Source organism: Crinia signifera, chromosome 4, assembly GCF_055691185.1.
Source record: "Crinia signifera chromosome 4, ASM5569118v1, whole genome shotgun sequence".
NCBI classification, from domain to species: Eukaryota; Metazoa; Chordata; class Amphibia; order Anura; family Myobatrachidae; genus Crinia; species Crinia signifera.
The window spans coordinates 93,282,696-93,308,940 of record NC_139220.1 but is presented as its reverse complement, the minus strand read 5'-3'; the positions used below and the strand labels follow the sequence as shown (position 1 = coordinate 93,308,940).

Sequence of the window (26,245 nt, the reverse complement as noted above, 5' to 3'; positions counted from 1 at the left end):
TATCAAATTAATCAGCATAGCCTCCTCATCCATTCTAGTCTCACTGCCTTGTGACCAAGATACATCTACAGTAAAAAAACACCAGACTTAAAAATACATTGACGCAATCGGCAAGCGGAAGTGCGCATCGCTATCCATATAGTGCTCCACACTTGGTAAAATTGTCAAAATCTGCTATAACCAATGGTCGTTCTCAACATATTCATATATAATGTTGTCTAGGGTGTACCTGGCCTTAGTGTATTCCACAAACACATAGGATGCCATAAATATTATGTAATGCAGCACAGAGCGATGGTATACAAACATTAAGCTAATCAGTAACTTAGAAGGAAAATGCGAATGAACAAAAGGTTGTGGTGCCAAAGTGGTTTACTCTATCCACAAGCCAGGGTACAGATCAATTGTCAAGGGCCAGCCTTGAATATTGTGTGGTGGGCCCACACCTTAAAATTGATTTGGTAAACAAATATTTGTTTCACACAAAGCATTGTAAATCTGCTTATTTAAAGTTCAGAAAGGAGCTTGAGAGAGCTTCAAAATGTGTTGGAAGCATATCATTATCCAACACGTCAGTCTCCTACTGTAGTTGCATGGAGCTTACTTCAGTCATATCTATTTCGAGTTTGGTAGTGACAACTCTGTTACACCAGTGCTCTTTATAGCAGTTAATACATTATAGGACCCAAGTGCTGTTAGTAGCTCATTGATTTACAAATGTAATACTTGTAATGGTCATTGTTTAAATGATTGTGTCATATAAAAAGGTACCTCTGTACATCAGCATTATGCTACATTTTACAGAGACCATTTGGAATATGAATCAGTCCCTGCTCCACTAGGTTTCAAATCTATTACCATATGGACACACATTAATGGCTTAAGTTCATACTAGGTGCATCCAAGCCAGCACCCTTACTGTCTCTGCAGCACTATGAACTATGCTTCTGTGTTCCAGCAGCTGCTGTGATCAGCAGGGTGCAGAAAGTGGTTATAAATACATTTATCTGTGCTCCCTTATGGCTGGAGCCCACAGGAAAATGCCAAATGCTTCCATTGCCAAACAGCACCTGCAAACATCTGAGTTGTACCCTGGTTCAAACATCTGGGTGATCATACACACTTTAGTGCTCTGTATGTACAACAGTTACTTTCTGGCAAATAAAGACTTCAGTTATATAAACCAGTTCTCATTTGACGAGTTTTTTCTTCCATTCATAAAAGTTCATCAGATGGTTAAATACATTTCTGATGCCTATACTGGCAATGTTGGGAAAGAAAAACAAAACACACGTTTACTATGCCAGGTAACAATGGGCTGATTGGAGCGCATAGTAAAATCAAAAGATCAATAAGACCGAAGCTCACTACCCTGCACATCAATCTATATTAAAAGTCCATTTATAATCTTCTGGAATTGTCATAAATTTCAATATGCAGATGTGTCCACATAAATGTATCCTCCTTGCATGTTAATCAGTCTTTTAGTCAGTCATACTATGCGGTGGAGTGACTGTGCAGCACTTAATGTGTTTCATTTGACTTTTCGTTAAAAAGGTGTCACTCGCAAATACTGTAGGATGCAAAACAACTCCAAGTAGAAAGTATTCCTCATTATTTTGAGTATGGGTTATTGGGTCGACACTCTTAAGGCCACCACTGAAGGTTGCCCGGTCATAAAGTCCACACATGAAAAGGGTCGACATGTCTATGGTCGACAGGGTCAAAAGATCAACAAGATAGAGGTAGACATGGGCTTTACACTCTTTTTTTTGGTCCCGTATTTCAACAGTACCACGTCCACGCGCCATGCTTCTCTCTCCGCGGCGTAGTGGATGGTAGAGCATGATATACCACCTGTCGGCATATGTTGACCTTTTGACTGTAGACCTTCCCGAAGACAACCTAATACTTGTGTCAAACTTTTGACCCAGTCGACCTTATTAAAGTGTCGACCTAAAGCCTGTCAACCTTCAGTGGTCAACCTAACGTCTGTATACCAAGAAAATATAAAAAAAAAAAGTATATTTGGAGCACAATAGAGGAGTCAACACAACTCTAAAGGAAAATTAAAGCGGAACGCAGAAGCTGGTATAGCAAGGAGCATCCACTTCCAGATGCGCTGAAGACTCCCACACCAGTATGTATGACAGCAGCCTAGTCTGCATGCTAGTTATCCTGTTCTAGATCACCAACACTGTCAAAAGTACTGCTGGATCCATGACACACCCACATGTCTCAAAATAAAAAGTGTGCGCAAATACATCATGCAATTTAAGCAAATATGTACTAAATATTTTGACAGTATAAATCAAGGCCCCACCAAAAAAAATATAAACAAAGCCAAGCACATCCAGATTTCCTACTGCATACTGACAGCCTGCTTAGCTTTAGAAGCTGCTTGTTATATTTAATAAACAGATTTAAAATCAATTGTGAAAAGAAAAGGGAACAAGAAACTGAGGAGTTACCTTTCAGAGAATCATTTTCTGCTCTCATTATGTCAATCAGTGAGCTTTCCAGCGAGTGCATGTCAAAAGTTCTAGTTCGATCCTGCAAAAGAACATAAAAATGAAAGTAAAGTAAGTGAAGTAAATATTTAGATGAGCACGTGAAAGTTACATGTAAGCAGGATGCAATTCCAGAAATACCCTGAAATTTGGAAATATGGAGGTATTTTGTTTGTTTGCATTAATTACACATTGAGGAATTCAGTTGCCCACTATAAAATATTTCACCCTGCCAAAGCATAGATTTACCCAAAAAATACTTCTACTGTTCAGGCAATCCAATTAGAACCCACTTTAACCGCATGAAGAATTACCTGTTTTCAGGCAAAAAACATTGCATCAGTGATACAGTTCACAGACCTAGGTTTTTCACAGTTCGCAAAAACGGGGCATTAATTGGGACATTATTTTAGGACCTCAGCAGGTGAGACTTCGGGCAAATTGGATAGCCACAGGGGACACCTTAGGTCACGCCTTTGCATTTAACATAAAAAATAGGTTACCCCAAAAAAATTTACGTAATGGATCAAGCCCCAAAAATAAGTTGTATAGATCAGGTAGAATAGATTATTGTGGACAACTGTGACAGATCTATGCTACACAAGGGGCGCTAACAGATGAATAAAACCATGAATTTATTAAGAAAACGGTTTATAATATAAATAAAGCGTACACTGCCTATTATAAATGACAGATTAGTGCCCTGTGTAAAAAGACAACCCTGGGGTGTACAGCAGTGTTTTTTCATATGGTCAAAGTAGTACAACAATGACTTCTAATATAAAGGGTTTATACCAGAGCTGGCCCAAGGCATATACCTAGGGCACTGGAATGCCTAGAGGCATGCATGCATGCCAAGCCTAGTGCCAGCTCAGATTGACAGCATGCAGCAGCAACACTGGAATGTACCAGTGTTGGTCTGCGGGGCACCTGCGGGCGGACGCCAAACTCCCAATGCAAAGTGATAGACAACCTGTCACAACTGCTGCACCAGGAACCATGGCTGCAAGGTGGTTATGCTGCACGCCTGTAAACCCACTGGGGAAAATACAATTGCAGCACACAAATATAGCACCATTGACTATGGCTACATGTACATTAGGTCAGGTTGTTCACCTGCCAAGCCACAGAGAATACAGCCTGACATTAATATAGATCGTGTTCATTCTAGCACCCGCTATCTTTGAAAATCCATGCAGTTCCTCTTCCCTGACTGGGGTGTCGCTGTCTGCTGTACTGTTTCTAACACAGGTCTGGTTTGCATTTCAGTGCTGATATACAGACCACACTGTGCTAGAAGCACTACAGTGACACCCCAGGCAGGGAAGAGGAACTGCATGGATTTTCAAAGATAGCGGATGCTAGAATAAACACTAATAGACATAGACACTAGATGCAGCTCTGCCAACACCCGCCAATCCAAGGTGTAAGGAGAATTGGAAGTACGAGCGGCAGCAGTTATTGCAAGTTTTAGTCATGAGTCCCGGAATTGGAGTTTCACTAACTCCTAGAAAAAACCCATAAAACTGATGTCAAGTTTGCATATGAAGTTAAACGACGTGTAGAGGCGATGGTGACCGCAGAATTAGATCCCCTGCCAGACCAACTAGAAGCGGTTGAAGCGGCACAGGTGGGACATTTTGACCCAGTTCAAAAACAGGATGTATGGAGAGTATTAGAAAGAGAAAGGACCCAGTTCACCTGCGAGCCAGGTTGCACACATTTCGCCATGCACATTGTGATCACTCGGTAGAGTACATTAAGACCTAATTGCTGGGCTGCAAATGTTTGCAGCCCAGCAATCAGGTAAATGCTGACCCACCACGGTGTCTCCCCGCCCCGGTGCATGGCTGTAAATACATTCACAGCCGTACACACAGGGGGAAATCCATTTGTAATCACCCACCATCGAATGGATTTCCTCCTGTTCACAGGCGATGCAAAGGCCATCGGGAGGAGACTGCTATCGACATCAGCGGCCCACCCTCCCAATGGTCACGCAATGCCTGCGTTTTCCTGAGCACTTCCAGAAAATGCCTGGGTTCCACCCACGTGCCTGTCAATCAACTTGCAAATGGCCTACTATCACGGGCTGTAATTGCAAGGATGGCTCGCGCATGCTCACTTTGGACCAAGCGCATACGTGGTCGTTTGATAACCACTCGTGCTGCGAATTTGTAGCGGAGCAAATGAGTCTGAATCAGCCCTTAGCCCAACCCTAAAATCCCAAAAAAGTTGCTCCACTCATTTAGCAACCAATCGGTTTGCTCCAAGATCTCAATCTTTGCTGGTAAAGCAGACAAGTGTTGGTCACATGCTGTACATAAAAATCATCTTTCCATCCAGCCAAATAGTTGGCCGTTTGTAACATAAATCTGGTATAGATATATACAAATCGTCTGGAAAGATGTGACTGCAGAATGAATGAAGTAGGACACATCTGTATGTATAACAGGGATCCAGTTATACCATCATAATAATGTTTCACTCATTAAATGTGTTACTTAAAAATCTAGCCTGATCAAGATTTTAAAATAAATTGCAAGAATCAGGATATTAAACCAGTATGAGCTGGGTAAAAGAGCACAAGATCATAAAGGACAGAGAGGTTGAAAAATAAGGAATCCAATGACTGCTGTGTTATACCACAGCAACATCAGGACTAGAAGCGTGACCCACAATTAGAACTTTAATCTATACCAGTGGTTCCCAACCTGGGGTACTAGTACCCCTGGGGGTACTCTGCAGACCACTTGCAAGGTACTCTGCTCCATCCACTTGCAAGAGAACCAGGCACTGCTTCATGCAACCAATTCTTAAGGCACATACATATTCTATGATTATTTTGACCAATATCGTTAATTTTGTCCCTTCTGAATATTACTTGTCAAAATATCGTCCAGCGTCTATGCTACAGATGATGCGCATACACCCACGTGTCATTCATCAAGGTTGTTAGTCAACTGTGTAGGCGTGTCAATTTTGCATCTCTGTCAGAAGAAAAAACGAGAGTCTAACTAGATCATGTCACATCGTTCAGTGTGTATGTACAATATCGTTCGTCCAGGATGGGGAAGTTCAAGGGAAATTAGTCACCGATATCTTTCAGTGCACACATCAACCAGTGTACATACCCTTAGATTTCCTAAATTTCGGTGAGGGGATGTAGAGACTGAGGACTAATTAGAAGCGGCAATGCTTAGGACTATAACTTTCTATGGATATGGATCATTTGGTCACCAGCAAGTAGGTCGTCATGCAGTATGGTCAACACAACAGAAGGTCGACATTTAAAAGGTTGACATGCTTTTTTTACGTGTTTTTTCCTCAGAATATCGACACAGTCAACATAAACACTGAAGCGTAGCAGTGCGTCCACGCTTTAGGCACGGTGCCTCGCTACTCTCGGCACACTATTTTATTCTCTCACCAAGCCCTAGTGCAGGTCTGTCCAATCTATGGCCCTCCAGCTGTTGTGAAACTCCAAGTCCCATCATGCCTTGCCACAGTTTTGCTATTAGGGAATGCTAAAACTATGGCAAGGCATGCTGGGATGTGTAGTTTCACAACAGCTGGAGGGCCACTGTTTGGACATGCCTGCCCTAGTGGATGGTAGGGCATGATATACCACCTGTCGGCACAAAAAAAAAAAAAAAAACAGGTCGACTGTCGACCTACCTGCATGTCGACATAGTTGTTGGTGACCCAATTCCCCTTTTAGGTCTCCTACTTACTTCTAATGTACTTCTCATAGAATGTGATGGCATATAGGAAACATTTGACCCATCTAGTTTCCTCACTTTCCTTGTAGTGTCATTCAAAAAGGGGCTGCACTTCCTGCTCCTAAGCGCCAGGGTGAGCTAGGAGCAGGTGAATAAACAAAAACAATCAGATGGTAAGTAATACAACTAGAAAGAGGACATTCACTGTATTGATCATTGTATACTGTACCGCATGGTACATTTATTGCTGTGAAACTAATCTTTGGCACAGAAATAATCCAGTTCTCCTCTACATCACTGTGTCAACACCTAGTTTTTAAACTGGAAAAGCTGCAGCAAGCTCCATTCAGTTTCTTGAAAGCTAGACTAATATTGACTATTAAGCATCTGCACACAATGATCGTTTATATTATACCAAGTTAATGTAGCTATAGGATAATGTAAAAATAAATACAGATGGGAAAAATCAATACATCACATGTAAACCACACTCCTAGTAAATATCTAGTTGGTACTTGTGTAGTTTCACGGCAGCAGGCTACGCTATGTTTTCAGCATAGGCTAAGCTATGTTGTCAGCTTAGCCCAACGGCTAAGCCCTGCGTAGTGTCCCAATCAGGTAGCGTAGTCACCGTACTGTCCCCGCGATCTGCAGCTCTGTCCCCAGAAAGCCTAGTGAGCACCTCTCACACAGCACCGGTAACCGCCAGATCCCCTGAGCTGGCGTACACCGGCGGAGAGGCGCTCTATCTGCCTGAGACGCGTATCTCAGTTATTCTTGTGGCAGGGTACGGCAACCCTGCCTATGTCCGCTTCAGGGAGACAGGGTTAGGGGGTTCAGCAGCACGTGCATCTCGTGTACAAAGGGGGGTGCAGGCGCAAGTGCGTCTCATGCACAATAAAGGACACATTTGCCAGTGCTCCATGTTACATACTGGCTCCTTTTCAAACCACCACTATCCACGCCAGCCCGAAGCATGGCGAGCCCCGCGTATGGATGCGTTACGCGTCCTCCCGACCAGTTCATACCCCCACTATCCACATCGGCGTGGAGTTGATTTTATAAAGTGTGGCGAGTGCAGCGAGCCCAAAGCGTCGCGAGTACAGCAAGCCCCACAAGGGGACGTGTAAAACAAGCCTGAAGCATGGCAAGCGCAGCGAGTCCCGCAAGGGGACGCAGAATACACGTCAAGTAATCCGCGTCCGCTCGCCACGCTTCGGGCTGGCGTGGATAGTGGGGGTGTTTCAGGAACACATTCACACCTGTCATGTCATCTATCCTAAACAATAATGATGACACGTGTTAACTGCGCTAACTACATAAGCTCTGGCTAGCCGCGAACGTACTGACTACGCTGGCTGAGTAAACATGAGGCTGATACTGACAGGGCCGCTGGCCGCGTAACACTACGCTGATTCTGACAGGGACGCTGACTACACTAACTACGCTGGCCACAGGAACACTACGCTGATTCTGACAGGGACACTATGCTGACACTAATCAAATTTTTAAGTTACATTTTTTTCTAAAGTTTTCACCCCATCTCCAAGCGATCTGACTAGATTGCTTACAAATGGAGCACTGATCGCTTTGTGTGTATGGAGACGGCAATGCATGGGCCTGCACGTTGGCAATGCCCACAGGGAGAGACAATGCTTTCACTGAGGGGATTTGCCTATAAAAAAAAAAATTGACGAAGCCTCGCTCTGCATTGTTATTCACACAGCGAGCATACCACGATGTGTGCTTTAGACCATCGCTCAGCACAGGCTCCCCCGTCGCCCCGTGTGTAGGGGGCTACAATGTTATCCCAGAATAAATAAAAAAGAAGAAAATATTTATTACAGTCTTATAATGTTATGCTTACTGCAGAGAGAATAATAAATAATAAAAAAAAACCTTTCCTTTAACAGAACTTGGAACTATTTACAGAAGCGGACCAAGATATGCCGTACAATGAAGTCTTCAACATAAAGGTTACTGAACTTTAACAAGGGCTGTTCCACTTCAAGTAAGGTTTTTTTGTACTGCACGTGCCATTGGGCAACAAAGTGCACTACCTTATCTTTGCTGAATAATTATACCCCTTTTACACCGCCTCAAAACACCGGATCTTCGGCGGGTCAGAGGCGGTGTAAAATGTGTCACGCTGTGTCCCTTTACACGGGACTTCTACCCAGGTGCTGACCTGGGTAGAACACAGCTAGGAACTGGGTAGAGGGCGGTGTAAATGGGTACGCCGGGTTGGATGACCTGGCTCCTATTTACAAATCAAAGGGGGACGTGCAACCTGGTCCGCAGGTTGTACCGGGGGGGCACAGAGCCTGCGCTGCTTTCTGCTATACTGTGCAGACAGCAGCGGCGGTAGCGGAGGAGGTGAATGGATGCCTGTGCGTGGCATCCATTCACCTCCAGGATGATGGCTGGGGGGGGGGGGGGTGCACGAGGACTGGGGGAAGCACAGCCAACACGGCGATCGGTGTATTTTACAATTAATGAAATTGTACAACGAAACATCACATGCCATTAGTCTGTGCTCATAGGGACTAGGCAAAACACAATTTAATAACGAGCCACAGATTGCTCTGTATAGGGGAAGATAAATTTTGGCCACAGAGTGTGTTTTCCATTATAGACAACCCCCATATTGCACAGATGTAAATACATACGGTTAATACTGCTTAGTAGGTTTCCCCAAACATTGCATTAACGCAAGCATACAGCTATACAATCGCTAGAGAGTGACAAACATTAGTATTAGAATGGGTTGTATCAGGTAACTCAGTGAATATTAATGCTGCACTGTCATAAGATGTAACCTGTTCAATCAGGCAGATTATCAAACCTCTAAATCGCTAGATCTGCCATATAAACTGTGAGTTACTTTTATTGTGAAGTGGAAAAGTACAACAATGGTCTATCCCTGGTCACAAGACTAAGTAATAAGTTATGAACTGCATCTAGAAGAAACATCACTGCCATAACTATTCATAAAAAGGTTTCATGGATTGAGTTTATGTGCAGCTATACACAAGACTCATATCACAATGCTCAACAGCAATTTACAGCTTCTGTGGTGTAAAACATCTACCGGAGCAGTGAAAATAGTTCACTAGAGAATGATAAATCATGTGTCACCATTTGGCAGTGTAATGAATATAGGTTGCATGAATGCTAGGAAAACACTTCCTATCTGGATATGTACTGACAACACTATAGCTTTGGCTAGTTTTAATAATGTTCTAGTACAGTTTGGTCTTTTTGTTTTTAAACATGGATTTGGACATGTGACCCTTACTGGCAAAGAGATACACCAAAAATAATTTGCATACTTTGATGTAGAAAGCCAGGTCTCATCACCCAACATCAGAGCTTAATGTCATTAACATACTTGCTGACCGGGTTAGTTCAAAATCCTTGCGGTCAAGTTCAAAATCTATTGGGATTTTCCATCCAGTTGGGTCCAGATTTATGGATGTTTGTGCCACATGATGTCCCACCATTTGCTTTGACATGTTCACTTTCACTTTGTCTTTGGCTGCAGAATGGTGTTTAACACTACCCTACGTAATGATGTACAGTCAAGTTGTGTTGTTGTAGACATCTTGTGGCACATATGGGTAAGCATATAAATATGAGAATAATAATTTCTCGGTAGAATAGAGGCTGTTATTACAGTAGACACAAGACCAATTCCATAAGAATGCCTAAACTTTTGAAATAAGAGTTTAAAATAGCACACATGGGTGCGCTCTATGTTGGCCCTGTAGTTTACAGAAGTATAAAAATAACTTCAGGTTAAATCACTAGAAAATGGATAAGGAAGATTCAAATCCTTTTAGTTGCCAGGATCTGTTGAACGTAGGAGACTAAATTGCCCTTTTACAGTAGCACAAAATTCCAGGGTTTTTGCACCTAAAGGCACATTAAACCGCAATTTTTGCGTGTGTATGAAAGCATTCTACCAAGGATGCTGTCTGGGTTCTCAATCCTTCTCCTTACCAGGGCCTGTGCCAAGAGACAGGAATAGAACATCTTGCAAGCCTCGGAAAATTCCTGGCATGTAGTATAAAAGTGCCTTGGTAGCAAACTCATCTGCCCCTCTCCCCTTCCCCACACACACACACACACATTAAATCGGGGTTATTCTAGTTCACTCGCAAAGGCACAATCACTCTCTTTTGGACAAAACCATGTGCACTGCAGGTGGGGCTGATGTAACATGTGCAGAGAGAGTTAGATTTGGGTGTTTTATTTCTGTGCTGGGTAAATACTGGCTGCTTTATTTTTACACTGCAATAAAAATCTCACTTTGAAGTACAAACCCCACCCAAATCTAATTCCATCATGCACATGTTACATCAGGCCCCACCTGCAGTGCACATGGTTTTGTCCATAAGAGAGTGATGGTGCCTTTGCGAGCAGGGCTGTGGAGTCTGTAGATAAATGGTCCGACTCTGACCCCGACCCCTCATACGGCTGACCCCGACTCAGACTCCTCTGTATTAATATGCGAATGTATTTGATACATTCCTTGAAGGAAAGAAAGGCAACATACATATTATTACTACAGAAACTAGAGGCTGGGAAGCCAACAGTCTACTGTATTGAACAGTTTAAGCAAAGGACAAAACACAATGTTTGTCCGCTGGTTTGCTTGCTCGTCACCGTTCAATTCACGGACACAAGGAACAATTTCTTTACCGAATCGTTACTGGCGACGAAAAATGGTGCCTGTACATCAATATGAACCAGCGTAAGGAATGGCTTAGCCAAGGTAAACAAACGACCCCGCGCATGAAACAAGATCTTCATCCGCGTAAAAAGATGTTGTGCGTATGGTGGGAGAGCTTGGTTGAATGAATTTTTCGAGGTATTGAAAACCTTATTGAACGTTTGAAATAAATTGTAAACTACAACAGGGAGAATACATTTATAAGTATTGGTGCTCCGAATTGTGCGTTGCGTGCCATATAGTGAAGCACATGAAAAGCATGCTTTTTCATGGTCACTTAACGTGTTTGTTTTGCGGTTACGTGAGGCACTGCATGCATTGGTCTTTATTCTTACAGTAGAGAAGTCATTAATTATCATTTTCGGAGTCGGTGCATTGTTTGCCGACTCCGACCCCAGGTACTCGAAATTTACTCAGACTCCTCGACTCAGACTCCACAGCCCTGTTTGCGAGTGAACAAGTATAACCCCCAGAGAGCATTTCAAAAGTTACCTGTATCTGTCTAGTATGGTGCTTAAAGGCCCATGCACAATGGGAGATTTTGAGCTGAAAGCAGCTCAGGTTTGTTGGTTGAGCTGCTTTCAGCTCAAAAGCTGCCCAGAATGCAAGGGGCATCGATGAACGCTGATGCTCGCTCCTGCATCATCACCGGTGGCTGATAATACCAGCAGATGACCGACGCGGTGGACAGCTTTCCATAGCTGACGCTTGGACAGGCAAAAACCGCTCGGTGTGTAAGCCCTGAGCAATTTTCAGCCTGCTTCATCTCGATTCTCTCATTGGCATAATGGGCAACATATCAGAAGGACCTTAGCCATTAGTCGATAAAGTAACCTTTGCAAATCATATCTGGGCCATCATTTGTAGCCCAATATAATGTGATAAGCTGGCCAAAACCACATCCACGCAATATAGACACACTTCTTTCAGCCTTTGCCAATCTAGATTAAAAACCTGGGTACAATACCACCTGATTGCACAGTAGGTTTTGAATTAAGACGTTCAAGTAACAAGTTAACAATGAAAAGCCAGCTTATGATATGAATTCTATGTATATTTCAGGTGCTATAGGTCTAAGAAAAAAAAATGATGTTTGCTTTTGCTAATAAATGTGTGCAAGTCAACGCATATCTTAAACTGGGTACACCGAAGTGACTGCCAATCATGCAGACTTTACCGACTATTTCCCTTTAGGCCAGAACTAGCCAAATTGAGTGTACTCACACTCCAATCTTGCTAGCAACCAAATATTTTAGATTTGTAGACACAAGCGCTATATCGTTAATCCTGTACACACTTGAACAACCTTTATGACACTCAATTCTAATAAAATTAATTCTAGCATGAAGAGAATGATAAATCGGTCCAACATATTGTCTGTCGTTCTATTTACCATACACTGCACAATAGGCACCAAATCACTAGCCATAGTGCTAAGTTTGATGTGCACCACTTCAAACCTGAAAACTTGCATGCGATAGCAGGAGCCAGCATATTAAGCGTACGCCCTGAGCGATTTAATCAATACAATGGTACAAACCACCCTACCGGATGGCATATCGCTCAGGGTAAACCCAGCTATAGACAGGGCATGATATATAATAGTTCAACAATGTTTAGGTCAATACGTCAACCAAATTGACCGAATGTTGAGAAAATCCACAAAACTATTCATCTTAATTCTAGTTAACCAATACATTGTTAATTATACAGCTACCTTAATAGTTAAAAAAGGACCTGCTGAACTGACACAGCAAAACAAATATATTGTTGTGACATCACTGGGCATGACCCAGTGTACAAAACCAATACATTGAGTGGTTAATAGATATGTAGAGTTGGTTTAGAGAAAAGCATGTCTGTTTACTTAATTAAAAAAGCACAAGGCAACTTGTTACAAATGTTAAAGAGCATAGTATTGTAAAGCTCCATACACACTAGACAAGATAGTAAAAGATACTGCTCAGAAGGGCCCTTCTGTTACTATCTTGTCTAGTGTGTGCACACAATATAGTTAGCGATGCATAGTCCTGCTGCAGCATTGCTCCCCTCTGTGCTTGGCAGTGACGGGAACCTCGCCTGGTTCCCACCCCCAGCTATATTAGCATTGGCGGGTTTCTTCTAGTGTTTATGGGGCTTAAAAATGGGTCCACACCTAAATAATTATCTGTCCAATCTGTCTAATGGGAACACAAATCTGGTGTATGGGAGTGAATGACAAATCTACCATTTTCATCCAAACACTAAAAAACAATGGTCATTCAGAAATATTGGTTTAATCGCTTTCATTTAACGAAATATATCCGGCAATGTTTGAGAAAACAAGCTAGGGGACACAATTTTAGAGATCAAGAAGGAAGTCTGCAAAGCCTGAAAATGTTGTTTAACCTGAAAAAAGTAACCAATTGCATAATGTGTCAATGTCTCTAAAGAAGCTGTATATATTCTGCTTTTCAAATGTGTCAATATTACAAACTTATGACTGCAATTCACTTTTTGACTATCATCCCATCAAGTTTTATTTTAGGCCCAATAAAAATGGCATTATAGTTGCATATTCACCATCAGTCAAAAACCGTGCTATTCAGTTACAGGCCACTTACGGTAGTTAAAAAAGGACTCACGGTTATGCGATAAGTGATCTGGGATAGGTTTTCCCAATCCCGTATGTTATTGTGGCTTAGGCTCCATATGACACACTATGGTTCGGGTGCCTGAAGCATAATACTTTATAAGTGCCGCTTAACAGGTCTAAGTAGATAGCCCTTGCCGAGTTCATCAGCTGCGGTAAATTACTGGCCTTTATCCTCATAGAAATTAATTGACTCAAAAAGGTGCAGCTGCAGTTTAATAAATGCCTTCTCATACAGCAATTTGTAGTTGTTAGTCTGGTTAATATGGTCAAGAGCGATACCTACACAAATACTCTTCCTTGCAGCATGGAAACAAAACCAAGGACCCCCATTATGGAAAAGGAGGGGCAACCATTGGCATAAAAGCATATAGCTTTAGCATTCAGAAGGTTCATTTTATGCAAGGTATGACATGGTATTAAAAGGCACTGTAACCTATATTGTTTTTACACCTAATAATTGTATTATAGGCAAGTAGGTACAAGAACATCCAATCACTATTTCTGGCTACCTAATTATTGCAATTTAAGTTCATATATAGGGAGCTGAGTGCACACAATTTAATTGCATTTCAGAAACGCCTGAAGCAATTACACGTGTGTCGGACTCGGGCATGAGTGACCCACCAGGAAAATTCAGTGGCAGGGGCCCATGCTTAGAGACTTTGCTGTGTAGTCTTATAACAGATCTAGAGAAGATCTGCATGGAAGAGTGGGCTAAAGTACCTGCTACAGTGTGTGCAAACCTGGTCAAGATCTACAGGAAACGTTTGACCTCTGTAATTGCCAATTGCCAATCGAGGTTATATATTATGAAATTATTGAGTTTTATCTTTTTGATTGTCCAAATATTTATTTTCTACAAGAATATCCAAATACATTGTTTAGAAATCATACAAGGATTTCCTGTGGGGTTTTGACCCCTCCACATTCTGTCTCTCACAGTTGAAGAGTACCTATGATGGAAAATACAGACCTCTCATCTTTTTTAAGTGGGTCAACTTGCACAATCGGTAGCAGTCCAAATACTTTTTTGCCCCACTGTACGTATGCCCCACTGTACGTATGCATGCATGTATGTATATCTGTCCTGTTAGTGCATGCAGGATAATGTACCAAATTGGTAAAAGCAGTGTACTGTGAAAGATACACCATAGGCAGTGGCGAGCTGGGCTGGGGGGGGGGGGGGGGTGCCATGTACCCCACTGGCCGCTTTATTATCAATTAGTGCTGCGCCTGGTGGTCCAGTGAGTATTGGCCACCTCCTCCTGTCAGCATCCACGGCTTTTAGAACATGGCCGTCGGCCTCCTGCACTGAGGATGTGTCTAAACCAGCGTTTCGTAAACTGAGGGTCCTGACCTTCTCAGCATGTGGTTGCGACTCCATGTTGCTGACCATCAGGCTGATGACTTTTCTAATCTCAGTCAGTGATTCAAGGAGTCTGAAACATCTGTTGAATGGTCTGTTATGTTATAGGCCCCATACATCAGCAATCACAATTAATGGATTTCCAGATCCAGGGATTTTTTTGGCCAGATAAATGGATTCTACAAACTATTTGACTTGCCCACACACTACAGATTTATTTCAGTGATCGGCAGATTTTTCCATCTAAAGATTGCATCTTCATATCTGGAAATTGCCCAATCGATTGTCATTTAAGCTGTTCATAATGTAAATATATAAAGACGAATTGGGAATGCCCACACATAAAAAGATCCGCAGATAATACCAGATTATTAAGCATGTTTAAAAATCTGATTAAAGCAATCGATTGGCGATCCCTATTAATTTTTGATTGGGATTGCCAAAAGGGGGAGCCCACACATCTAAAATGAATTGTGGCCATCATCTCCAGATCTCAGGATTGTCACAATTAATTGCTGATGTATGGGGCCCATAGACTCCTCCCATCATTTTGTGCCTCCACAATGCTACCATGTACATGCTGTCTGCTGACTACACTTGTGATGTGATGACCTTCTGTAGTAACTTGCTGGGGTCCTCTAAATATTTTTATTGGCTGATGGGGTCCCAAAGCAAAATAGTTGGAGAACCCCTGGTCTAGACAGTGCAGGAGGCAACAGAGGGCGGGATGTAGGTTGGATGAAGGGCCAGAGCACCAGGAAGCAGCACAGCCTGCGCCGATCATCACAAGGCACCCTACTTCCACCAGCCGGCCTGTGTGTGCGTAAAGTTCCATTTTTCCCCTACTAGTGCTGTAGGCCACTTGCTTTTAATTATTACCCTATTTTTATATTTGTAAATGTAAATATATATATATATATATACACACACATATACACATACATACACATACATACACATACATACACACACATACATATACACACACACATATATAGTGTTCCCGCTAGGCTGTTTTAGCAGGGCGCTGCACCCTGCCCGATTTTTAAAGGGCAAAATGCGCCCTGCCCCTCTAGCAGCGCCCCGCTAAATCAGCCTGCAGTCTGTCCCGCCGGAGTGCCCGGGCCGTCGCATCGCTGAAGGGGGCTTGCCCGGCCATGGCTACGTCCCGGCAGCTCAGTGACGTAGCCATGGCCGGGAAAGCCCCCTTCAGCGATGCGGCGGCCTGGGCACGCCCCCATGTGCGATGCGGCGGCCCGGGCACGCCTCCTGTAGTGACGTCGGCGGACCGGGCACGCCCCCTCTAGTGACGTCAGCATGCCCGGTCCGCCCCTCCAGCGCCCTGCCTTATTTCCTAGAAGGAACACACACACACACTATATATATATATATATATATATATATATATATATATATATATATATATATACACATACACACACACACACATATATACACACACACACATATATACATATACACATATACATACATACACACACACACCTGTGCAAATGTTTTGATATATACATGTTATATGTGTTGTTAATAAATATATTGGTTTTCTTGGTACTTGTGTAGTTTCACTGCGCCCATGCTGCGGGCTCGGTGGCTCGCTACGCTCGCCACGCTATTTAAAATCAACTCCATGCCAACATGGATAGTGAGGGTATGAACTATCCATGTTGGCATGGAGTGATGTTACTTTTTTAACATAGTTTGTGGCGAGCGTAGAACCCGGAAGTAGCACGGCGCCATGAAACTACACAAGTACTGTTTTCTTTCATCATTCAAGCACCACATACTTGTTTTTAATTTTAGTGCTGTAGGACTGCAGCCTCAGTGTCTGTCCAGTTGTGGCGTTGAGATCAGCCTTAGGTAATAGCATCTTTACAGGGGGAGAACAGGACTGCGGAGTGAGGACACGACAGGTGTCCCTACTCCTCAGTCCTGTTATTATGCAGGGAAGCAGCTTGTGGTGTCCTCATGTTGTTATGCAGGAGCAGCAGCCTGTAGTGTCCTCGTGTTGTTATACATGTAGAGCAGTTAGAATAAAAAAGTATCTATGGTATAAATCAATTCCAGGCCTAATTTTTTTATTTTTTATTATTTGTTAAACAAAAAAACCTCCATTTAACGATGCGTTGTGGGCCAGTGCTCTAGACTTGCCCCCCAGGCGAAAAGTTGCCAGCCAACCCCTGACCATAGGTCTGTGCAGTAGAAGGTGACATACAGATGGGGCTGGTTTTATCTTTGCTGGCGATCCGCCAGCAACACGGCGCTCCATCTGACTGAGTCTCAGTATCCGGGCGGCGAGGCGGACGCAATACTGTCCGCCTCCCGCTGGAGGGGGCTGGGGGGGACCCGAGGGCACTGCGGGGGGTACGGTCGCCCGGTGTGGGCACCGGGCGACCGAGGGCAGAACCGTCGGAAGGGGACGTGCGAAGATGAATCCCGCTACATCTGTATGTATAATTTTGGAATGGATCCCTTGAAGACAGGGCGGGCTGGTTTCCACTAGACCCCTGTAGGCCAGTCCAATCCTGCAATAGGGACTTGCAAAATGGATGATCTTTAAAAATGGGTTGCAATCTTAATTTAAAAAAAATGCTTTCTAGTGTCTATACTCAGATTTTACTATGGAGGGACAACACTGAAAACGATTTAAGTATTCATAGAGGAATATAAAAAGGAACCATTCAATAAAAATTTATCAGCTAGATGTATGGTTTTCCACTACAGTTTTCAACCTATCAATCTTGATTTATTTTTTAATAGTACCAATTCAATAACTAGTCTATTTTGAGATGAAAGTAGCACAATTGTTGCCATTTGAGCTGCTTTCAGCTCTAAACCACCTAGTCCTTGTATGGCCATCATCGCAGTAGTCTCCTACTATGGAAAGTCGTTCAGTCCCGTGAAAATTGCTCAATGTGTAAGGCACCAAGCGATATTCCAGCCAGCAATTTGCACTTAAACATAGATCCTTGAGTGGCAGACTAGGCAGCTCCCAAAGAGCACAAGTATTGGACATACAGCCCTCCATTCCACAATGTAGCTTTCCATTTTAAAATGTATAGTCTAATGCAGTGTTTTTCAACCACTGTGCCGTGGAACACTAGTGTGCCCTGAGCTGTTCTCAAGTGTGCCCCCCTATCTAGAGATGCCCAAACCAGATTACAGCCACCACCAGTTCAACTGTTATTTACTGGTCTCTTTTCATGTAAAGGGCCAATGTATTTTATTACCTGTGGGACCAGTGTGATTGTTTTTTTATATGGGGGCCAATGGGTTTGTTTTTTCCTGTAGGGGCCAATGTGTTTTGCCCTGTGGGGATCTCATGGTGTGCCTTGGCAATTTTCAAATCTTATTTAGTGTGCCACAAGGTTTAAAGGTTGGAAATCACTGGTCTTATGTAAGCTCTCATGTGCTTTTCTTAGAATATATAGATTTTGGACTTTTAATGCAGCCGCTAGGCTGATCTTCCTGACTCTGCTGGTCCGCTCTGTCAGTCCCTCCGTTGGTTGCCTGTATATTACCGCATTCAATATAAAATACTTCTATTTACATACAAAGCCATTACTCATATCTCTTAATATATCCCCACCCGAACTCTCTGCTCTGCACAAGATCTGCATCTCTCATCCACACTTATTACTTGCTCCCACTTACAGCATTTTGTCGGGCAGCACCCACCCTATGGAATGCACTTCCACGTACATTAAGACACTCCTCTAGCCTCCAAATTTAAAGCATTTCCTGAAAACTCACCTCTTCAGGCAAGCTGGTCATTTTACCAGAACCCCCACATAACCTCCAGTAGCTTTCATATCTAATTGCATCCCATCCGGGCTTTCTTGTAATCTGGTGGGACTGCCATGCTATGGAATCCTATCCTTATGTATCCCTCCTATTATCCCTATAGATTGTAAGCTTGTGAGTAGGGCCCTCCTACCTCTATGTCCGTTTTTTTATCTCGGTTGTTTCCAATGGTTAGGCACAACGAAATATGGTGCGCTATATAAGAAACAAGAAATAGATATATCTCTACCACCAGAAAAATTGCTTCAGTGTCCTGATGCAACTCTCTACTTACCATGATCTTGTCCTAAATTGTCTTGTACTGTAATTTGTTATTTTTTTTCTTGCTTATTTATGTATAGCTGTTAGGAGCAGAACCCTTTTGGCGCGATACTAATAAACAATAGCTAATTTAGCTCCACTAGTTTCCATGTACCTCATATAGAGCTATGCTATTACTGGTGCCTGTCCTTGTGTTCCCCCCTATATCCCTATAGATTGTAAGCTTGCAGCAGGGCCCTCCTACCTCCAAGTCTGTCTGTTGTTGCCCAGTTTGTCTTATCACTGTCTACTATTGGAAAGCGCAACGGAATCTGCTGCGCTATATAAGAAACTGTAAATAAATAATAAATAAATGTATCTGGTTCAACATGGCAATGATGTTAAGCAGCATATCATCGTTAAGTGCATTGGCCCCTATGAACTGAGCAGTTATGGTATAAATGATAGATTTACTCTAGGTCAACAGTCATTAGGTCAACCACTAATGGTCGAGAGTGGATAGGTCGACACCTTTAACAATGGTCAACATACTAAATGTCAACATTGACAGAAGGTTGACCAGTAAAAGGTCGACAAGTTTTTTGGGGCGCCTATATCGACATGGACACAGTATAAGTGTACCGCTGCACACTATTCTATTCTCACTCTGGTGGGGGGGTATTCTGATTAATTCGTTTGGATGCAAATTTGCATCCTTGCGAGTAAACCAGATCCCGCCTTGTAAATGGTGGTACGCCAGCCCACCATTCGCAAGGTGCTTAAGTTTGCAATGGCTGCGAATGGAGGTTTTACATAAACATCCGTTTATGGGGGGGAATGGGCAGGTGGGGGGATGGGCAGGTGACTGACATCCAGTGATGTCAGCTGCCCACCCCACCACGCATGTCCGTCATGGCCTCATTAGCATAAGAACGCTGCATGTTACCACATGCTAATTGGCCAGCCCGCCACCCCACCCCCTACAAAGATGGGTGCGTATTAGGGAATGCTAAAACTATGGCAAGGCATGCTGGAGGGCCACAGTTTGGACATGCCTGACCTAGAGTCAGTCAATCTATTGTGAATCTGGATACCGAACTGAGCCAAGGCAAAGGTCATCGAATTCTCCTGTGTTACATATTAAGGTATAATTGATAATGCAAGAGCATATTCCACTGGCAACATGTTAAAGATTGAGAATGCATTTATTAAAAAAAAAGAAAGAAAGCTAAAAAGGTTACTAGCTTTAAAATGTCATGCTTTTCTAGAACTGGACAATGCTGCCAATGTTTAATTAATAATGGTTCTAAAGTAACTATATACCAAAGGCTTGGTTTCATAGTGTAAAAAGAGCTGAAGCTTCAGCAGTCTTTGGACTAAATATAGCCATGACTAGTCTACACAAAAAGGTTATGCTGCAACCCTTAAATTGCTACCTATAAAAAAAGCCACCCTATGAATCTATGTAAAAGAACAGTACAACAGCTGCCAATGATACTAGCAATTACCTGCATTATTATAGGACATCCATGTAAATGTTTTGAACACCATTGCCAACATAAACCAAAACATCATGCATACATACATACATATACAGCATATACAAGCTACTTGGGAAGAGGAAAAAAATAAAAAAATACAGGAAAATATACATGCACAACCATATACTTGAATGACACTATATAAAATAATTGTAGTTTGATACATAATATAAGACACTGCTACACATTCTCAGATGGGTAGGTGTTGGGGCCTGGACGCATTCTTTTCCATATATGTACAAAAAAAAAATATATATATATACATTGGAAAATCAAACCATTGTAAGAGCCTTCACATGTAACAGTAAAAGGCTATGATATTATAGAGAACCATTGCTTACTGCTGCAGAAAAGCTGGCAGAATTGAAACAAAAAAAAAATTATAATTTTTTAGCACATTTGAGATCTTTGTAAATCAACTGACATGTTCGCCTTTGCTTTTGTTTTAGAAATAAATGTAAAAAAAAGCCTTTATCTGTTGGTAAAAGCCCTCAAGCTATGGGCCATTGCCAGGAGCTGATGTGATATCTGCATTGCACTCCCTAAGCTTATCATCAAACTGCACAATTGCTGAGCAATAGGCAAGTATTGTAGCTCTGCTGCAATATTTCAAGGTCACGCATTACGCAATCATTGATATTAGCAATGATACAGTAGCTGGTACATAGGAATCCAGCCTAAATGACACTGTATGACGAAGGCATGCCATGCATGCTGAGAATAGATATTTCACAGTCAATGAATTGCAGTGTTCTACAGATCGAATCAGTGAATTTGTTAAATTAATCAATACGTAATGCTGCATATCTCCCACCATCTGCTGGAGGCCGTTGTTAAATTAACTAGTTTAAAACCTTAAAAAATAAATTTTCTGTAGATGGAAGTTGTGAATGCACTATTTATTATATAAATACCCAAAATGATGCTAAATTTTACTTACCACTGCATACAACTCCTAATGAGCCGAGCAAAAATAAACCATTATGCTACATTTCATTGATTGGTGATTAGAGATGCAAGCTGACGAAGATGCTAGCATAAAATGAAGAGCATAAGAAATCCCACCTCCCATTCCCTTTTTAATTTCTTTGTACTTAACAGCTAGAGACACACAAACACAATACATGTATCCTCACCGCAAAAGGAAATATGTTATCGGCTCTGTTCAAACTGTCTTCCATCCAAGACTTTTGTGCAAAGCCAGAGTTGGGCCTGGCATACTTCTGCAACTGGATGTGGTTATTTCCAAAATTTTTCTTTAGGGGCGAGATGGAATTCAATGGTGTTATTCCTCCATTAAGTCCTCTACGGTGGTCCCTACCTTGGGATCCACCCCAGCCTCCATATCCGCTGCCTCCTGGGCTCCATGAAGAAGATGGTGTAGGTGACGGGCTTTGGTAGCTGCTCCATGGAGAGGGAGGCTTGTTGAGATTATTGGCCAAATGGGGTAGTTGGTTAAAAGCAGCATTTCTGTGAGGGAATGGGGGTGGGTGTGGACTGGCAGGAGACCTCCTTTGCTGTTGATGTTGGTTATGATGATGCTGAAAATGAGGATGGTGGGGATGATGTTGTGACATGGGTCCAATCTGTGGAGAAAAGCTACCACCAAAACCAGGGCTCACGTGGTGAGGGAAATTTTGGAACAGCAGAGCTCCATTATTTGCTGAAGCAGCAGTGACCCCTCCCTGATGAAAAAAGCTTGCATCTTCATTAATGATAGTATTAGAAGAAGGGGCAATAGCAGCTGACCAGTTGCTAAAACCTGTAAGTTGGGATGCGGAGGAAGTCAGGGTCTGATTTGAAGACCCAAGCCCTGATGCCTCTTGGTAATCAAACCCTGTCAACACTGGAGATTCTATTCTTATTTTCTCCTTGCCATTTTCTGAAGAGCTGTCTCCTTGGTTTTCTTCTGATTTCACTTTCTCAGGGTCAGGTAGGATTCCCGTTTCCTGGCTTTGGCTAGGGGAAAGCTGTTGTTTTTCTAAGGACTCTTGCTGTTCCTGTTGTTGAGATTTGGATTTCTCTGACCCCAAAATCTCATCCTGAATGTTATGGGCAGCTGGAGCAGGAAAGAGCCAAGCTGATCCAGCATTGCTGCCATTGGCAGCTGTATTATTTATAAAAGCAGCAGGGCTCTGGGATGCGTTTTGATGATGGTGAGGAGGCTGCAGATGTGGATGAAATCTGACTGGAAAAGCTGATTTATTCCCAGTGTTATTTTGCACCAGCACTCCAAACCCGTAATCCCCCATTACAAATATTCAGAGCAAAAAATAGATTTTTTTCTGATTGAGGCCAAATTGTGCTCAATGTGTATATACGCCGCCTCGGATTCAATTTTTCCTGAACACCAAAATATAATAATGGTGGTTACAAATATTCTTCGATATGGAGAAAACAAATCTGCACCTTCTAACGATATTCCTTTCCAGACATTTACAACAGCCTAGCGTGCCTGCTTATCAGGCGGAGGAGGAAATTATGGGTGGAATATACCAAATTATTCTTTGGTTTAGTGAGACTGGGTTGTGCCTGGGCTGGCTTCTGCCTCACCCCCAGCTTCAATCCATTAAGTGCAGCGTGGAGATCAATGGGGATTTTTCTGTCATTGAGAGGCTTTTTCCATTCACACAGCTAACAAGGTATATGAAGGCAGAATATAAGGGGGCTGGAAGGGATCTTCTCCTGGCTGCAGCTGGCTGTATGTCCTCCTCCTCCTCTCAGCACCCTGGCTCGCCCATCATTCAGAGAAAAGAGAGAGAGGGAGAGAGAGAGGAAAGTAAGATGACGTATAATTTTTTTTTCCTCTTTAGAATGAACCAAAATCCTAATACACCCACATTATATCTATCTCATCATTCCCAGTACACCCCCCACACACACACATACATTACTACATCCACCATCACTAGCAGTACACCTCACACACCAGATCAATGCATACATGGCTACATACACCATCATTCCAAGGACACCAGAGCCACCCACACAGCAGCCCCTTTACTACAGTCACCATGCAGAGTAATTACCTCATGAAGCCAGCAGCATATTTTGGGGCAGCAGCTGTCGGTCTCCGGGTAGTATTCCGCCTGCTGCTGCTGCCGGTGACTGGGATTATATCTATATGTATATGATAGCGAGCAGGGGAGAATGCTGCTGTGTCCCTAGCGCAGGAGCTCGGCCCCCAGCCTCAGTGACATTACAGCATATGGTTGGCTCTGGTCCCCCGCCCCGGTGACAGCAGCAGCCCGGCCCCGGTGTGTCAGAGCTGAGAGATGGAAGTGCGGCGCTGTGTGACTGTGTGTCAGGTGAGAGGAGGAGGAGGGGGGTCTCTGTGTCAGGGGGGTAGCAGGAGGAGGAGGGGGGTCCGTGTGTCAGGCTCCGGGAGCGGGGGAGGGGAACCCTCTGTGTGTCTGTCTCTCGCCAGGCTCTGTCCGACACCGCTGCTCCTCCCCGTCCTTCTAGTCAGGACCGAGCGCAGAGAGAAATGACAACCAGCTGGAGCGAGAGGCGCTTCCGGTTCGCACTGTCGGGAGACATAGAGTATCCCCTCTTTCCGCCGACATCCAATCGCGTGCGGTGGAGGGCGGGGTCACAACTGAGGTAATCCAATGGCCGCCTAGTAGTGCCGCACAGGCCACGCCTCAGAAGGTCAGGAGAGGAAGGAGAAGCGGGTGACGTTTTAGAAAACGCTGACGCTAAGCATTAGAAGGGACATTTCCTCCGCCCATGAAGGTCACCGATCTGAGCTCCGCCCATCAAGGTCACTGGTGAGGGATGTGTGAATGTACAGTGCCTGTGACAGGGTCAGCCGGAGGAGGCTGCTTGGGTGTTGCCTGCTGGTGACAGGCAGGATATTATCTGCAATATGCTCTCCCTTTCTTGGCCAAACATAAAGCACCATTATTGTACTGAATTGTGATATAATCTGCTGTGTAGTAATATAACAAATGGGTGGAAAAAGACGTCTTATTTTTCTACTATATGTACTGTAATTTAATACAACATGTTTGAAGGAAAATACAGAACACTATAGTTTATTATACTGTGTTGTAATCTATCAACTATTTAATGCAATCCATTATAAGCCCTAATGGTGTGTACACACGGTGAGATGTGCCTTGAGATGCGATCTCCGATATGATCAGATCGGATCGCAAGGCAAATCCGATTTGCATACAATCTTGACTATATAGTGCAGATCTGCACTATATAGTCAAGGCAGCCAAGACTTTCTAGCTTGCGATACGTGAACTCGGATCGGGATAGCAAGGGTTAAAACCCTTGCGATCTGCATCCAATGCCGATCCGATGTTGACTGTATCGTCAACATCGGAAGGCAAATTGTACCGTGTGTACACACTATAAGACTAGCAGGCTGAGAAGAAAAGTTTGTGTGTAAACACAACTCATTCGATGATAAGCAAGTTTCAAATGAATCTGGATGTATTCGCATGGCTGCAGATAGTTTAGCAGCCGTTAGGGTTGCCACCTCACTCTTCTTCAATTCCTGGAGATGCCTCCTATAATACTAATGCCCCCATAAGATAACACATTTGCCCCCATAAGATAACACATTTGCCCCCACGGTGCCAGATAACACACATGCCCCCACAGTGCCAGAAAACACACATGCCCTCACAGTGACAGAAAACACATATGCCCCACAGTGCCAGATAACACAGGTGGCAGGGGGTGGACAGAGCTGGCAGGCCGGAGGGGGGGGGCAGCGCGCTGGCAGGGGGGGGATGGCGGGGGGGGGGTAGGGCAGGTGGCAGGCCCGGGGGGCAGCTTACAGGCCTGGGGGGGAGCTGGCTGGCCGGGGGTGGGCAGCGCTGACACTGGCAGGGCGCAGGAAGGCCGGAGGGGTGGCCAGCGCTGGCAGGAGAGTTGGGCAGCGCTGGCAAGCCGGGGGGGGGGGGCAGATGGCAGGGAGGAAGTCCACATTCAACTCACCCACTGGCGCTGGTAGTCTTACATGCCAGCATGTGTCAGGTCCTTCAGCAGCAGCAGCGTGGTGTCAGTCCATCCCACAACTACTGTAGCAGCAGTCAGAGCGGAGGGGCGGAGGCAGCAGGCAGGGCATGCTGGGAGTCTGGAAACACGTGCAGGCAGCCAGCAAATGAAAAACGCATGAGCGGTGCCGGCGGACTTGCAGGGTAATACTCGCAAGGTGATGACATCATCATCTCGCGAGTGCGTCTGTCAGGCTGCGAAGGCAGTCCTGGCAGGCGCTGTATGTTAACGTGATGGATGGGGACGCGGAGAGGAGGCAAATAGGGCAGGGAGGTTTTTTCAGACAACCAGATTCCGTGAGAATCCTGGAATCCGGATACTGAAAAAGCCTCCTGGAGGGTTGCCACCAAAATCGGGAGATTCCCGGAAATCCTGCGATGTCTTGCAGCAGTGTACGGACACCCGACAGAGTGCGAGCCGCCGGGACCTTCCTGGCGGCAGGGACACATGCGATCCGTTGTGATGAATTGCATGCGTCCCTGCTTCCCGCCCGCCCCAGAACGGGTGGTCGGTCGGCCAGCCGGTCTGACCACCTAGTCGGGTCCAATGCGCACGGGGCCGCGCATTGGACCCGACTGCATGTCAGGGAGAGGCGATTTGGTCCGATTTAAAAGGCCGATTGGTCGCAATCGTCCGAAATCGGACCAAATCGCCTCGA

General features: G+C 44.0%; 1 protein-coding gene across 2 annotated transcripts in view; it reads right to left on the bottom strand.

Annotated features, from left to right (window-relative positions):
- The window catches only part of CPEB4 (cytoplasmic polyadenylation element binding protein 4), an 81,317-nt gene extending 57,223 nt beyond the window's left edge, over positions 1–24,094 (bottom strand). For both annotated transcript variants that reach the window (XM_083181997.1, XM_083181998.1), the window contains exons 1-3: positions 23,601–24,094; positions 21,708–23,299; positions 2,472–2,553 (exon numbers count right to left, since the gene is read on the bottom strand). In XM_083181997.1, the coding sequence (XP_083038123.1) occupies positions 2,472–2,553; positions 21,708–22,823 (1,198 nt within the window). In that variant the 5' untranslated portion in view covers positions 22,824–23,299; positions 23,601–24,094. The remainder of the gene's footprint in view (positions 1–2,471; positions 2,554–21,707; positions 23,300–23,600) is intronic.
- Positions 24,095–26,245: the final 2,151 nt, after the last annotated feature.